The sequence below is a fragment of the Rhopalosiphum padi genome, chromosome 2 (genome assembly GCF_020882245.1).
Source record: "Rhopalosiphum padi isolate XX-2018 chromosome 2, ASM2088224v1, whole genome shotgun sequence".
In the NCBI taxonomy this organism is placed as follows: Eukaryota; Metazoa; Arthropoda; class Insecta; order Hemiptera; family Aphididae; genus Rhopalosiphum; species Rhopalosiphum padi.
In genome coordinates this window covers 77965719-77979585 of record NC_083598.1, presented here as the reverse complement: position 1 = coordinate 77979585, position 13867 = coordinate 77965719, and the positions used below count along the sequence as shown (strand labels likewise).

Genomic DNA, 13867 nt, shown 5'->3' with positions numbered 1-13867 from the left:
ACAAAAAGGTTGAGAAACACTGGTCTATATGATACTATTTGTCTATACACTAATCAATCAGATAATAATTGAACAAAATTCACAAAAAAAAAAAATATTTGATATAAAGTAAGAATTATATTGTTTATCAAAACAAAAAAAAAATTGTTATACTAATATAAAACTATTAAAAAATAAGAATCTAATTTTAATATTAACATTATTAACAAATATGTTAATAAAAAAAATTAATTAATAAGATTTATTTTTGTTTATGCTTTTTATAAAACAATAACAATATTAACAGTGTTATAGCATAACCAATTATAAAAATATGTTTTAAAATTAAAGTACAAACAAAATCATTTGTTAAAATGTGTTATTATAGGAAGAACAACTTTTAATTTATTTCACATATTTTACAGTATAATTCAGTTTTTAAGTTTAATTTTAAAAATATCCTTAAAATATTAAAACAAACTAATATACATTTTTATTTATTTCACTATTTGTATTATTTAATAAATAGGAACCCACGTATATTTGTTGTGAAACTATCAAAATTATTTTTAAAACGACATTTCATTGCATGTGTACCATTGAAGTCAATCCCAGTTGTTAACAAGGTAAAAGCATTATGTAATCTATCCATGACCGATGCATCAGCTTGATCATTGATCAGTTGCATTGATATTTGTTGAAATTCCTCCTAAAAATGAAGAACAAAAATAATGATAAAATAAAAATTCTAATTTTAATTTTAATTGTTAAATAATATTATAATTATTGTTTCAATAATTTATTCTTTGTAGACATGTTATTTTATTAACATTATAACAAAAGTAACTAAAACAATATTAACAAATAGAATATAGATGAACAGTAATAATAATAAAAGAATAGGTATGAGAAAACAAATGATATATTTATGATAAAATTTAAAAAATCTTAAGATTGTAGACAAATAACAGGAATTTTACTTATATAAGCTAATGGAAGCTTTTGGAAGTTTATGAAAAGAGAAAATAGCAAATAACTAAGACCACCTAGAGATACATGAGAGCTCTTAAAAATATTCAAAAGAGGAACCAGAAATTGATAGAAATGTTCTACTCCCTGTAATGCAGGATTTAAGCTATGATAAGACAAGAGTTACCTACATGCTCTACTTAATTTCATTCATACATTGATATTATAATTTATAATCTGTATATATATTTTTAAACATTAAAACAATTATCATATTTCTCTTATATTTTTTATAAAATTTAAAACATTTTATTGAAAATTAAAATACTTTTGAAAGTAATAATAAAATATTACATATTTCAAAAACAATCTAGGTAAAGTTTGCCAAAAATTTTACTAGTTAACATTGCTTCAGAACGTCTAAACTGGTGTCGATTTTGTTTTTTTAAAGAGCACTTTTTTAATTGGAAAAAACAATTAAATAATAGATCAGCAGTTCCCAAACATTGTAAGAATAATATATTCCTTGCCTCACTATCTTAAAATTCTAAATGCATAAAACTTGTTTCTACCTTTCTACTGTTAACTCAACTCTCAATCTTCCACAGATAAAGAGGTTAGAGGACATAAAAACCGCAATTAATCCACAAAATGATCAAAGACAAAACAAATCAAAACAAAAATGTTAAAATTATATTATTATATAAATTGTATGTAGTATATATTAATAATTATTAAATAGTATTAATAACAAACAAATTAACAGGCAAATAATATGATAGGTATTAATCAGCATTCAGCCAATATTTATAATTAACATACAAACCACATACCACATTATCGATTAGATCAATTTGTGGAATCGTGATGATTTATTATAAATGTAATACAATAATGCAATAAATACTCTGTCCAACAAAATAGTAGTGGCCCAATAAAAATTGATTGTTCTGTGCATCCCCATTAATATTCTAGTAAGGTTAGGTCTTAGGTTGGCAGGGTATCAACTAGAGATACACAAAATTAATTTGTTCTCCCACTGGACAGAGTATAATAATTTATAATGTTATAGCCAATAGATTATTCTTTTAATAATGAAGAATAATTGAAAACTTAATGCACTATACCCAACTCTGTGACTCATTTTAAGAGATTTTTTTACCCACAAGTTTAGTCTCTGATTTACTAACGCATACAATATACACGTTTAATAATTCCAATATTGTGTATATAGCTTAAATATTAGAGTAAAATGTCATATTATCAAATTTTAAGATAATAGCATTATCTCTGTTCTCTCATAAGATTTTTATGGTACTTTAATTAGGTATTAAACGAGTTATGAGTATGTAAAGTATTAATATTAAAAAATGTTTATATATATATATATAATTAAAAATAAAAATTGTAAAAAAAAAATAATGAAAAAACATAAATAATGTTCTTAACTTTGAATTTAATAGTAGGTCAACTGATACCAACATTTAAGTTAGACATACAAAATTGAAACTGCTGGACGTACATTTAGATATGTTATCCATTAGTAAGACGGAGACAATACTCATAGGTATAACTTCTTCTTAATAAGAAACCTAATCAATAAGAAATGTTTATTTAAATCATAAAATAATCAGTATTCTTACCGGATAACAACATATTAATGTGTAAAGTGCATGACCAGTACTTGAGAGTGCATCCGAATTTATTTGACAGGATAATATAAGTTTCATCAAAAACTATAAAATGAATCATTGATGAAATATAATAAAATAAAGGTTATACACAGATGACATTATATCTTACTTTTAAAAATGGCTTCAACAGATTATATGCTTCATGCATTGTACAGTTTTCATGTCTATATAAAAACGAGGCAGCTGATTGTAAAAAATCTGTGCACATTGGAGTAATTTCATGGCCAAACATAGTCAAACCTAATTCAATTGTAGTCAAGACTCCTTTAAAAATATCAACATTTTCAATACATAATTTCAATGGAACCATTTCACACATATATCCAGCATACTAAAAAATAAATATACAATTGTTACTATTTATTAATTTATTATTATATATACTTAATTATATAATACATAATAGTAGTTACTAGATTCTCAAGTATTTAAACAATAATAGAATACAAAATTGAGATATAAGCATGTATATTATCTTTATTGTTTATGTTTTAAAATTCTAATTGGAGAAATTAAGTTATATTTTGAATAATTATAAAAACATGATTTATTCCAGTTAGATTTTATAATAGAATTACCAACTTAAACCTTTATTATTTTTATGTTGGAGAATAGTTAAAATGTATAAACTAAGTATATAAAATTAAACTATTCGGTAAAAAAAATGGTATTTAATTATCATCACACAAAAATCTAACCTAACATAGCAGTATTTTTCACACTGTTAAGGAAATTTTAAATTTTAAAAAAAAGTTACTTACTTTATAGTATTGTAAGCAAAGTGCAGGAAATTTCAAGAGATCTATAGTCATCAATGGTAAAATTACTTGAAGCCCATAAACACAAACATCCCCAGCTGTTTTTCCAGTAGTAGTTTTTCCTATTTTTACATTCAAGTATGATTACAAATCAATTAAAATATTAAATTAACATAATTAAATAATGTTTTTTATTAATTATTACCATCAGAGCTAAGATCTAAAACCTCCTTTGACATAACATGGGTTAGAAGTTCTAAAAATACATAAAGATCTTGATAACATTGATCTTCAGCATCAGAATCTAAAGAAACACGATTAATGTTGTAGCGAGCATACATATCCACCATTTGATAACAAGACATGTAAAACTTATCACTTTCTTCCTATAGAAAACAAAAATTTAATTGAAATATAATATACTATACAATATACATATTTAAATTATTATTAGTTATATTTGTTTGTTATTCTGAACAATTATTTTTAAAAATCAAAAACTTGATCTAAGCTAATCATAATTATTAACCTTTCAATTTAATTTGTACAAATATGCTATTTATAATTTTAAGTTAATTAATTTAAAAAAAATGATAAATATATATAGTTAAAATTGCTTTAATAATATTAAATACAATTTTATTAATTTTATTCTTACCACTCTAAGAAAACACAACATTTTCTTGGAAAATTCAACAAAAAGTTGAATGATTAGGTGAACAATAATTTGATAATTATGATATACTCCAATTAAAGCTGAAAACTCATTTAGCATTGGATGTAAAACAGCAAAAATAGTTGGTGTGGTATTAATAACTGCTCCACTGGCCATACCAATACATTTATGCAGTATATCCATAATTTCTAATCTTACAGCATCATTATCGTAAGTTTTTCTAAAATTGTCATTACTTAATATCCTCCTAAATTTGTCTAATGTTGGAGTTATCACCTAGTTAAAAAAAACCTTATTATTGTATTGTATAATATTAGTATCAATGTAATCTAAAAAATAATTGACAAAATACCAAGATCAACATTTATAACCCACCAACCCTTTCCTTCCTACAAATAATATCCATTTAAAAATGTACTAAACCTTAAAAATATCCAGTAACTTTCCTAAAAGTCCAATGAACGAAAATAACTAAATTTATCATTTTTTTAATTGTATAGAAAATTATCTAATTTTTAATGTTTGCTTATTATTATTTATCTTTACTTATTTATATTTAATAATAAATTAATATGTTAAACAACTCTATGTATAATGCAGATTTGAAAAAAAAAATAGTGTTTGAACTCAATAATTTTTTTTAGTCGACAATTTTACTTAAAATAAAATCTACTTACACGAGTACAATAATCTTTTTGTTTATCATTTGCAATAAAGGCATCTGCAGCTAAAGAAAATGCTTTATACAATCCTTCTTTTACTTCTGGAACTAATTGGTCTTCGCGCATGTGATCTTGCAACTCAAATAATTTCCAAAACCCTTCACAATTGATAACAATTTCGGCTCTAAAATTTTTTTTAAAAATATGTTATTATTTTTTTTTTTTTAATTGAAATAAAGTTAATATAAATCCCCAATTTATTAAATGTTGCAAAAAAAAATTTATTATAGTAAATTTAAAATATTTAAAATATCTAACTATTATCTCAACTGGCTAATATAACAGTCAAATAAATAACATTTTTATGCTTAATGGGCCACCACACCAACATTTGTTTTCTCCGTCTATCTTACACATAATATAGGAAGCAAGATATTCTGTATTTCTACGATTACGCACCTATTATATATTTTATAAAAAAAGAATATTTTTTGTGCATCCAGATAGATTTTTTATAAATATAAGCATGTTTTAATTTAAAATTATTTTGATTATTTTTAACTATTATAACTTATTTAAAAATGTATTTTTAAATAGATATTAATATCTGTATGTATTTGCTAAGGTTGTATAATATATTAATTTATTCTAATCATAATTAATATAATGAATAATTCAATATTTTATTGTTAATTAAAATGCTGTTCATATTAGCCATAGGCATGACAAATTAAAACAATTACAAACTATGAGACATACTTGTGTCTAATATCTACCAAAGATATTAATAATCCAACTGTATCTCCAATAAGACTCACATCAACATACAGAGGTGATTTGATATTATGTTCAACTTTATTTAGCAAGTAATTTAAAACCCAATTAGCAGCTTCTGTATGTTGACCAAATGCTTGCAATAATGTCATACTAAGCTAAAAATTATATTTCATTATTAAAATAAAACAAAATATAATAGACATTAATAATTAATTATAGTTTACATCATTGTAGTAAGTCTCATTTGGCATCAAGTATGCTTGAGAAAATTCACGCAAGAACCATACTATAGTACCACTTAACAATGGACTACAAAGACTTTCCATTTTAGCTTCTATTAACTTTTTTTCTAATTCACATAGATGAAATGCAATAGACACTAACCTAAGAAAAAACATATATGCACACATTTTTTAAAATTATTTTTATGATAAAATAACAAAACAAATGATGTTAATTAATTTACTTGATAACATCATCTACAGCTTCTGCTGAACCAGGTACATCCATAACTAACATTTGATTAGTAAGAAATTTCATTGTTAAATCTAAATTGACATTTTTACTCTGCTCAATACTATGATGCATTATTTCTGAAGGAATCATGCTAGGTTCACCCTCACTATCCACTGTGAGTATATGTCCTAAAAAAATCATTTAAAATAATTTATGATTTGACTACAGAAATCAAACTTATTAAGAAATCACCAGCTATAAGAAACATCCAATGAATATCTTCATTGACAGCGTCAATTTTCTGTTGAAAAGACTCTGGCCACTGACAACTTCCACTACTGTGCACATGTTCAATTATTGTTCTCATTTCTTTTATTTGGCCTTCAATTAAAGTTACTAGTAACGGTAAAGAATGTTCTGGAATCTAAAATAAAATATTTAGAATATGAAAAAATTACAATTACATTTATATTAATCTGCATAATCTATTTAAATGTGAAAATAAGAATCTTTGATGCCAATGATTTCGGGAACCACTAATCTAATCGTTATATGTTTTTTTTATAAATGAGTATTATCGTAAAGAAAGTTTTAAGTCTATTTCTAATTCTATAAGTTAATTAATTGAGTTATTATTTTTTTTAATAGTTAGCAAACATCCATATCTACATATATAAAAGCATAAGGTGAATGATATACTCACTGACTTAACAAGATTAAACATTACTTAACCTATTATTTGGCCGGTAGATAGTTTATAGATAGAAAACATCAACTAATAAAGTGTTTTGCAAAGTTTGTATTTTAAAGAGTAGTTCATACGAGGATTTGTTAATTCATGAAAAACAATTATTTGGTTTATAAAGGGAAGTCATTGATTACTGAATATCAAATAGTCATTATAATTGAATAAAGTTTAAACCCATGTATTATATTTGGTCAGAACTGCCCATTCAATGTCACACTCAACATGTAAGGTTGATATAAATATAGTTTTCTCTATATTTTCTCTTTAGTAATGTTTAAAAGAAAAGCAAAAAATTAAATAAAAATAAATATTTTAACCGTTATTATGGACAACTTACACTTTATTTGTCAGTTTTTACTAATACCATTAACTGCAAAAACTCTAAAATACTGCATACTTACAAGTCTTCCAAATATTCCTATGTATTGGAGTTGTTCTTTGTTAACAACTCGATCATCCTCTTCATTTTCATTAAACTCATTGTCAGGAGTTTTAGTACCATTTGGTGGTGAAATATGACATTTTATGTATGTGTTTAAAATTTGTATGGATGCACTCTTACATAATTGTTCTGGAAAAGATTGGTTACTATTTGCAATAATAGACACCCAGGGACGTAAAATATTATTAAATGCTTCAAAAAACATTTGATCATCTTGAGATAACTAGAAGACAGTATAATAATAATGATAATAATAAATTTGTTTATCATTACAAAATTATAAAAATTACATTTTCTTCAGTAGCAGCTCCTTCAGCAAACTGACATGTAAGATGAGTTGTATTTTCCAAAAAACTTTTTACTAGTTCTGGAGGAAATTGAATAAATCCTGAAGGAGTATATCCACTTATTATTCTTTTTATAATAGTTGAAATTCCTATTGATTCGCGATCTAAAATTTTAACCCTGAAATTAAAGTAATACATCAGATCAATTTAAAAAAAAAAAAGAATGAGAACACATAAATATTCACTTACGTAGATACTAATTTGATAAAATTTTCTAAATAATTTGTCATATATTTCATTCGTACATTTGTATCAGTCCATATATTACCATTAATTGAAGATAATTGTACAAGACAATTCAAACAATGGTGTGAAAATTGAGGGTTGTCTCTGACCATCCAATAAATCTGATATTATAAATAATTAATAAACATAGAGAAAGTAAAAAAGTAATTGTATATAGGTATTATATAATAAAAATAGCATAAAAGAAAAAACTGACAAAAGTAATTAATCAACTAAATATCTAACTCATCGATTTTGTCAATATTTTTAATTTTAATTTAGATATTTTATGATAATTTTTAATTATATATCAAAAAATTGATAAAAACAAAAGTTAATACAGTAGAACCTCATTAATTCAGAAAGCTGATTAAGGCTATTTTCATATTTATTTTATTATAAAATACAAGTTATAACAAGTTTCACAAATTTTCTGCATAATATCGCGATAAAATACCAATTCAATTTTGCCATTCGCATTTTCCTTTATTTGCCTAAAACGTAAATTTGTATAATATGTATATATCTAGTGTATCATTAATTATAATACATATTCTTAAATCTATAATACCTACATGTTTTTTGGTTATTTTTTTTAATTTAGACTTTCATTAAAACAGACAACCATAGTTACATTTATCAGCTATTTTTGTTACACTTAAATAATTATTAATTAATAACCATATTACTTACATGAAAATATAAATCAACAGTACTAGGATTTGTTATGATATCTTTCCAGTCTGATCCAAGCTTTAAAATAGGGCTATTTTCAGAATTATATATTCCTTCAAACATTCCAATCAAATATTTGGGCAGTATTTTTTAATTAAGGAAAATTATAAATATTTATTTAAATAATCAGAGTATACTATCAATTTAGAAAAAATTTAAATGTTAAAAATGTTTTTAAGAATTATATTTTACTATACCAAATTGCAAATTGTACATACTACATAGTACATACCTATGAAATTAAAATAAACAATTATCTTTAGCAAACACAATAATAATATTTATCAAGAGCAAGATTTAAAGTAAGTTTCACATTTGTTCAAAATAATTTCTTCTTTTGATAATGACAGATTATAAAGTTTTTCTTATGGCTTTGAAAAAATTAATTATGACTTATTATACACTAACAAATACATTTTATGTTCAAATAATTAGAAATAATCCAAATAAAATTAAGATCATATTACTTTCAGTTGTGAAAATAAAAAAAAATGTATATAATTAAAAACCAAAATACTTAGGCTATGTAATAGGCTGATTGTAAAAAGGATATTATTAGAAGAAATGAATCCCCATACTAAAACAGATTCACAAATATTCAGTAAATGCTTAAGAACGGTCAAAATATCAGGTGATAATGGCTGAGGAAGATTTTGTATTTCATGCAAGGCACGAGTACTGAATATAAAAATACGTCTTAAATCTCTAGCCTATAACATAAATATAAATGAATTAAACAATTTAACAAGTTAAACAAATAATCAAGTTAATAAATAGTTAACTTTTACCTCAAATTCCTTTTTTGCAGAATAATGGGATTCCCAAGTTAAACCCACATCAGTAGATTTAACTGTGGTAGAATATTCTTGCATTAATGCCAAAATTATAGAGCATCCCAAAATTTGCTATAAACAAAATATAAATAAATAAATGAATAAACATACTTACAATGTGTTCAACAATAAAGGTAGTACAAAATACATCATACATAACATTCAGTTTAAATTATTTGTTTCTGCTGTGCATGAACACATCCTTTTTTTTTAATGCAAATTTAAATAACATATTTTTTGAAAAATAATTTTAATTACAAGTTAAAGTTCTATAAATATAATTAAAACTTGAACTAAAAAAAAATATTTAATTTTAATATAAAGTTCTTTATGTGATAAAAAAACAAGAATCATATTAATGGCTTTTGTTTAACCTTTATCCTTTATCTCATTGTATTCAACAATATACATATTATATTAAATATATTAATATACAAAGGTAAAAGGAGACAATACATAATTAAATTAATTAATTTTGTTCATATAATAAAATTATAAAAATATCACTGATTTCTTTTGGTTGTATTTTTATACTTAGCTCAAAACATTTTTTAAATAACTAGACAAAAGTCAAAAAAAGTAAAAATAATATGTACAATAATATTATTTACTAACATAATTACTATAATACATTTGTTTTTTAAAAGATATAATAGATACATAATAGGTTAAGAAAACTTAAAATTATACCTTTTTTAGATCACCATTGAAAATTAACTTTTCTACTTCATCTAAAATATTACTTCTTTCTTGACCACCGTCTTCAACACTTCCTCTTTTTATCATAATTGCAATCACCTATTAAATGTAAAAGAAACTACTAAGTATACAACTATTAAACCTGGCAAACGTTAAATAAGTACAATCAAGCACTTACACTTATTCTTCAAATTGTAATTTTATACATTATTACATACCAACACTGAGAGGACATTCCTACATTTATTATCTTTATCTAACAAATGTACAACATAGCTAATTTTATTTTATTTATTTTAAGTTTTAATATTAAATATTTATTTTTATTAAGACCAATTTTTAATTTTAAATTGTTAGTCTTAGTATTAAAGTGAATTATTATATTATCAAACTTAAAAGTAAGAACATTATCTGTGTTTTGAAGCCATTTTCTTACAATGTTTAAATTTTAATATGAGTTATGAACATATAAAATACTACTACTTAAAAATGTTCATAATTGCGTTTCAAAGAAAAAATGATGTAAAAACAAAAATAATATTTTTACCTTAGGTTTGATGATAAGTTTATTAAAATAACTCCAATATTAAAATTAAAAATACAAAATTTTCCATGTTGCACGTTTATAAGACGGAAATAATATAAGCTGTTATAACACACTTTTTATGTTTACTACATACCAAATTTTTGAGAATTTCTTGTTTTCTCCTTTTTAATCACTGTTACGTAGGTTCTAGTTTTTTGAGCAGCAATGACTTTTATAAAATATATATTATATTACATATAGAAATTGCTTTAATTCAAATTAACAGCACAGAGGCATGTAATGAACTAATAAAGCAAATTTATATGATCACACAAACATTATTTAAAATATGTAATTGATATATTCTATTTTATTATTATTTATTTCAATTTGGAAATATTGTCAAAATAACATATTCAAAATAAATTTTAAATATAATATTCAGTTGTAATATTTGAAAAAAAACTAACTCGTGATAAAAACTTTTTTCCTAAAATATTAGATAAATAAAGTATAAATACTATGTTTTCTTGCTCATTAAACTTTAACTAATCCTTTCCTCAAAAAACACTATATGCACTCATAATTAGTTTCAATCTTATTTATTACTAAATAAATATATATAATAACATAAAATAAAATATGGAAAAACGTATGGTATAATAATCATATGACTAAATATATTTACATTATATTCATTACCTGAAGAATTCGTTCTCTAACAAATGGAGCCATGTTACCATCACGCATAATGAATTGGAATAAGTATTGTCTAAGTTCATTCTTTTGATCTTGAGATAACAAAATCCAATCTCGTATGAGTGCATCTCTTAATGTTCCAGCAGTCTCAAATAAAACAAAATCTACTTTACTGCAATCTACAAATATATATAAATATTTAATATTATAATATAGTAAGTATAAAGATCTAAAAAAATGTATTCTCATAAAACATTTAAAACTAATTAAATTTTAAGTCAAATAACAATCTATTTATAAGGAACTGCAGGACCTCAATTATTAGTAATATTGATATGTAGTATTAATAACTATATTTAATGAACAAGGTAATTTATCCATGTGAATTATGCAATACTTATGAGTTTATATTGGATCAATTAATATAAACACAACTTTACCGAGAATATATCGACATATTGAATAAGGCATGTTAGTCTTGCGGAAATTCATAAATACTGCTTCAGCAGCACTACGCTGGTCATTAGTCACGAGTGAAGGCGACGCCTATAAATACAATGACATATATATATATATATATATATTATTTTAAACTAACTTTAAACAGACTAAATATTTTATTATAGGAAGCGTAGCTCACAAGCATTATTCTGCCAGCGGCTTCAAGTTCTTGCAATATCTGTTGCACCTGCTCCATTTTCGTTTTTAATTCACCAAGCAGAAAATTAACACGTGTCCCATTAATTCAATACGATTGATCCTAAGTTACAGAAAACAATAATGAATAAAATAATCTTCGTTCAGAGAGCTTTACTTTTCGGTAATAATTCCACACTTTTTCAAATAAATAACTGTTATCACCTTATCAGAACAACAGAATTGTCAACTTTTCAGCGTATCACAAATTCGCAAATTTCAGTAATCGAATCTTTGAAAAAAATATTGGTTTAAAACATAGACCCTATATAAGGTCTACGGTTCAAAAAATATAAAAAAATATGCAGTATACCAACGTTATAAAAATAAAAATTCGGGAGCTGTTTATGGTAAACTGTAAAACAGACAACAGTCAGTAGAGTCATGATAAAGTAAATTATATTTACTATGAGTAGAGTAATTTAAATCTATATTCTATAATTTTCGTATGACAATAATTTTTTTTCAATGGATTTTGGCAATATCTTCAATCTTGTACAGCCCTTTGGCAGTCAGCGTGGAATCATTCTTAGCCATAATGTCTAATGTCTGTAAATAATACAGAAATCAGAAATACATATAATTTTTGAAAAAAATAATTATATCTGTACCTATAGTGATCAGTAAACACAATATTGGTTTGAAGACCAGTAAGACTACCTTTTAGATCTTCAGCGAAACGATAAATGTATTGATTTCATAATGTTTATAATGTTATTTTAAAATTTATTTTTTAATTTTTATGTCATTTTCTTTTAAAGCATTAAAAAACCAAACGCTGAAAAGTACGTTGAGGGTGCTGGGTGGATCTAGTTGGTACTTAGTAGTCCACGGTAAAATACTTTTAAAAATATCTATAAAAATAAACAAAAAATAGGAGATAAACCGAAATTTTTACGCAAAAACTGCACTTTTCGACTAGGTTTAGGTACATTATTTTTTATAAAGTTCTTTTTCGTAACTCAATAATTACCTAGTAACTGTGAAAACTTAAAATAATCATTGAATTTGTTTTATAATAGCATTTAGGTACTATAAAAGTGAAATTATTCTCAAAATTTACCTATCTATTGTATTTTGAATTGGCTCTTTTTATGTTATTTATGGACGTTCTAATTTTCTACCTTCTTTGATTTTGATTTTTATTCTTTGATCTAATCTATTATTTAGAATATTTACTACATAGCACGATTTAAGATATCTTAAACCATGCTACACAGATATACTATTTTTATATATCTGTGATTTACTACATATTTATATGTTTTTATAAATTTCAACGTATTTTTAATTAATAACAATTGTCCATTTTTGGGAGGAGAGGTCAAAATGCAGTGATTCAATTGGAGACACCCTAAATATACCCATGTTTATAACATATTATTACCTACTGTAAATCACTCAAAACTTACACAAGACAAATTTCTTTCACAAAAGACTAACGCAAACTATCGTCCGAAGCTAAAATATTAAATTAATTGTTCATCATAAGCAAAAACAGGATAAAATAATAACAACATTAACAACCATATTGATTTTTATACAAAGCCTTATCACCAATAAAACGTTCAAATTAATCTTGAAGGTTTTTTAATTTTAGAATTAAAAATGCTCTATTATTAGAATTCAGTATGATTCCATGTTCTTTACTCTCATAGGACTTTTTATTTGCAGGACTTTCAAAAAACTCAATTTTGTTCCTAGTGTCAGTAATTTGTGATTTTACATATAAAGAGGCCCCCCCCAAAAAAAAAAAATTAGGAGAAGCGGGAATTTTTACAAAAATCTTATTACTGATGAAATCGATTTTGCTTTTTTGATGTAACTAGTGAACTAGTATTCATTTTGTATTTATAGTAATATTTTTAAAATATTTCGACACCTTATTGAGCTTTTTTTAGGTACCTATTACAATTTTTTATGTTATTTTTAGTTTTTTTTTTTTT

General features: G+C 23.8%; 1 protein-coding gene across 1 annotated transcript; it reads right to left on the bottom strand.

Moving 5' to 3' along the window:
* Positions 1-358: 358 nt before the first annotated feature.
* LOC132921645 (exportin-4-like) lies at positions 359-12209 on the bottom strand. The gene is made up of 22 exons (XM_060984782.1): positions 12087-12209; positions 11866-11985; positions 11666-11771; positions 11229-11404; positions 9992-10099; positions 9257-9373; positions 9022-9178; positions 8427-8551; positions 7698-7855; positions 7452-7626; positions 7121-7384; positions 6224-6395; positions 5982-6159; positions 5740-5899; positions 5498-5670; positions 4754-4922; positions 4059-4352; positions 3606-3786; positions 3404-3522; positions 2752-2973; positions 2592-2684; positions 359-688 (listed from the first exon to the last, which is right to left on the bottom strand). The coding sequence occupies exons 2-22, from the start codon at positions 11920-11922 to the stop codon at positions 494-496; spliced, it is 3399 nt and encodes a 1132-aa protein (XP_060840765.1). The 5' UTR covers positions 11923-11985; positions 12087-12209; the 3' UTR covers positions 359-493.
* Between the last annotated feature and the right edge of the window lie 1658 nt (positions 12210-13867).

What these genes read in the sequence shown, in the direction of transcription:
- LOC132921645 (XM_060984782.1), bottom strand. Translation starts at nt 11,922, where the DNA reads ATGGAGCAGGTGCAACAGATATTGCAAGAACTTGAAGCCGCTGGCAGA. An exon ending in CTGCAAAAAAGGAATTTGAG is followed by an intron (nt 9,179 to 9,256) that starts GTAAAAGTTAAC and finishes TTTATGTTATAG; the next exon opens with GCTAGAGATTTAAGACGTAT. An exon ending in TTTATCAAATTAGTATCTAC is followed by an intron (nt 7,627 to 7,697) that starts GTAAGTGAATAT and finishes CTTTAATTTCAG; the next exon opens with GGTTAAAATTTTAGATCGCG.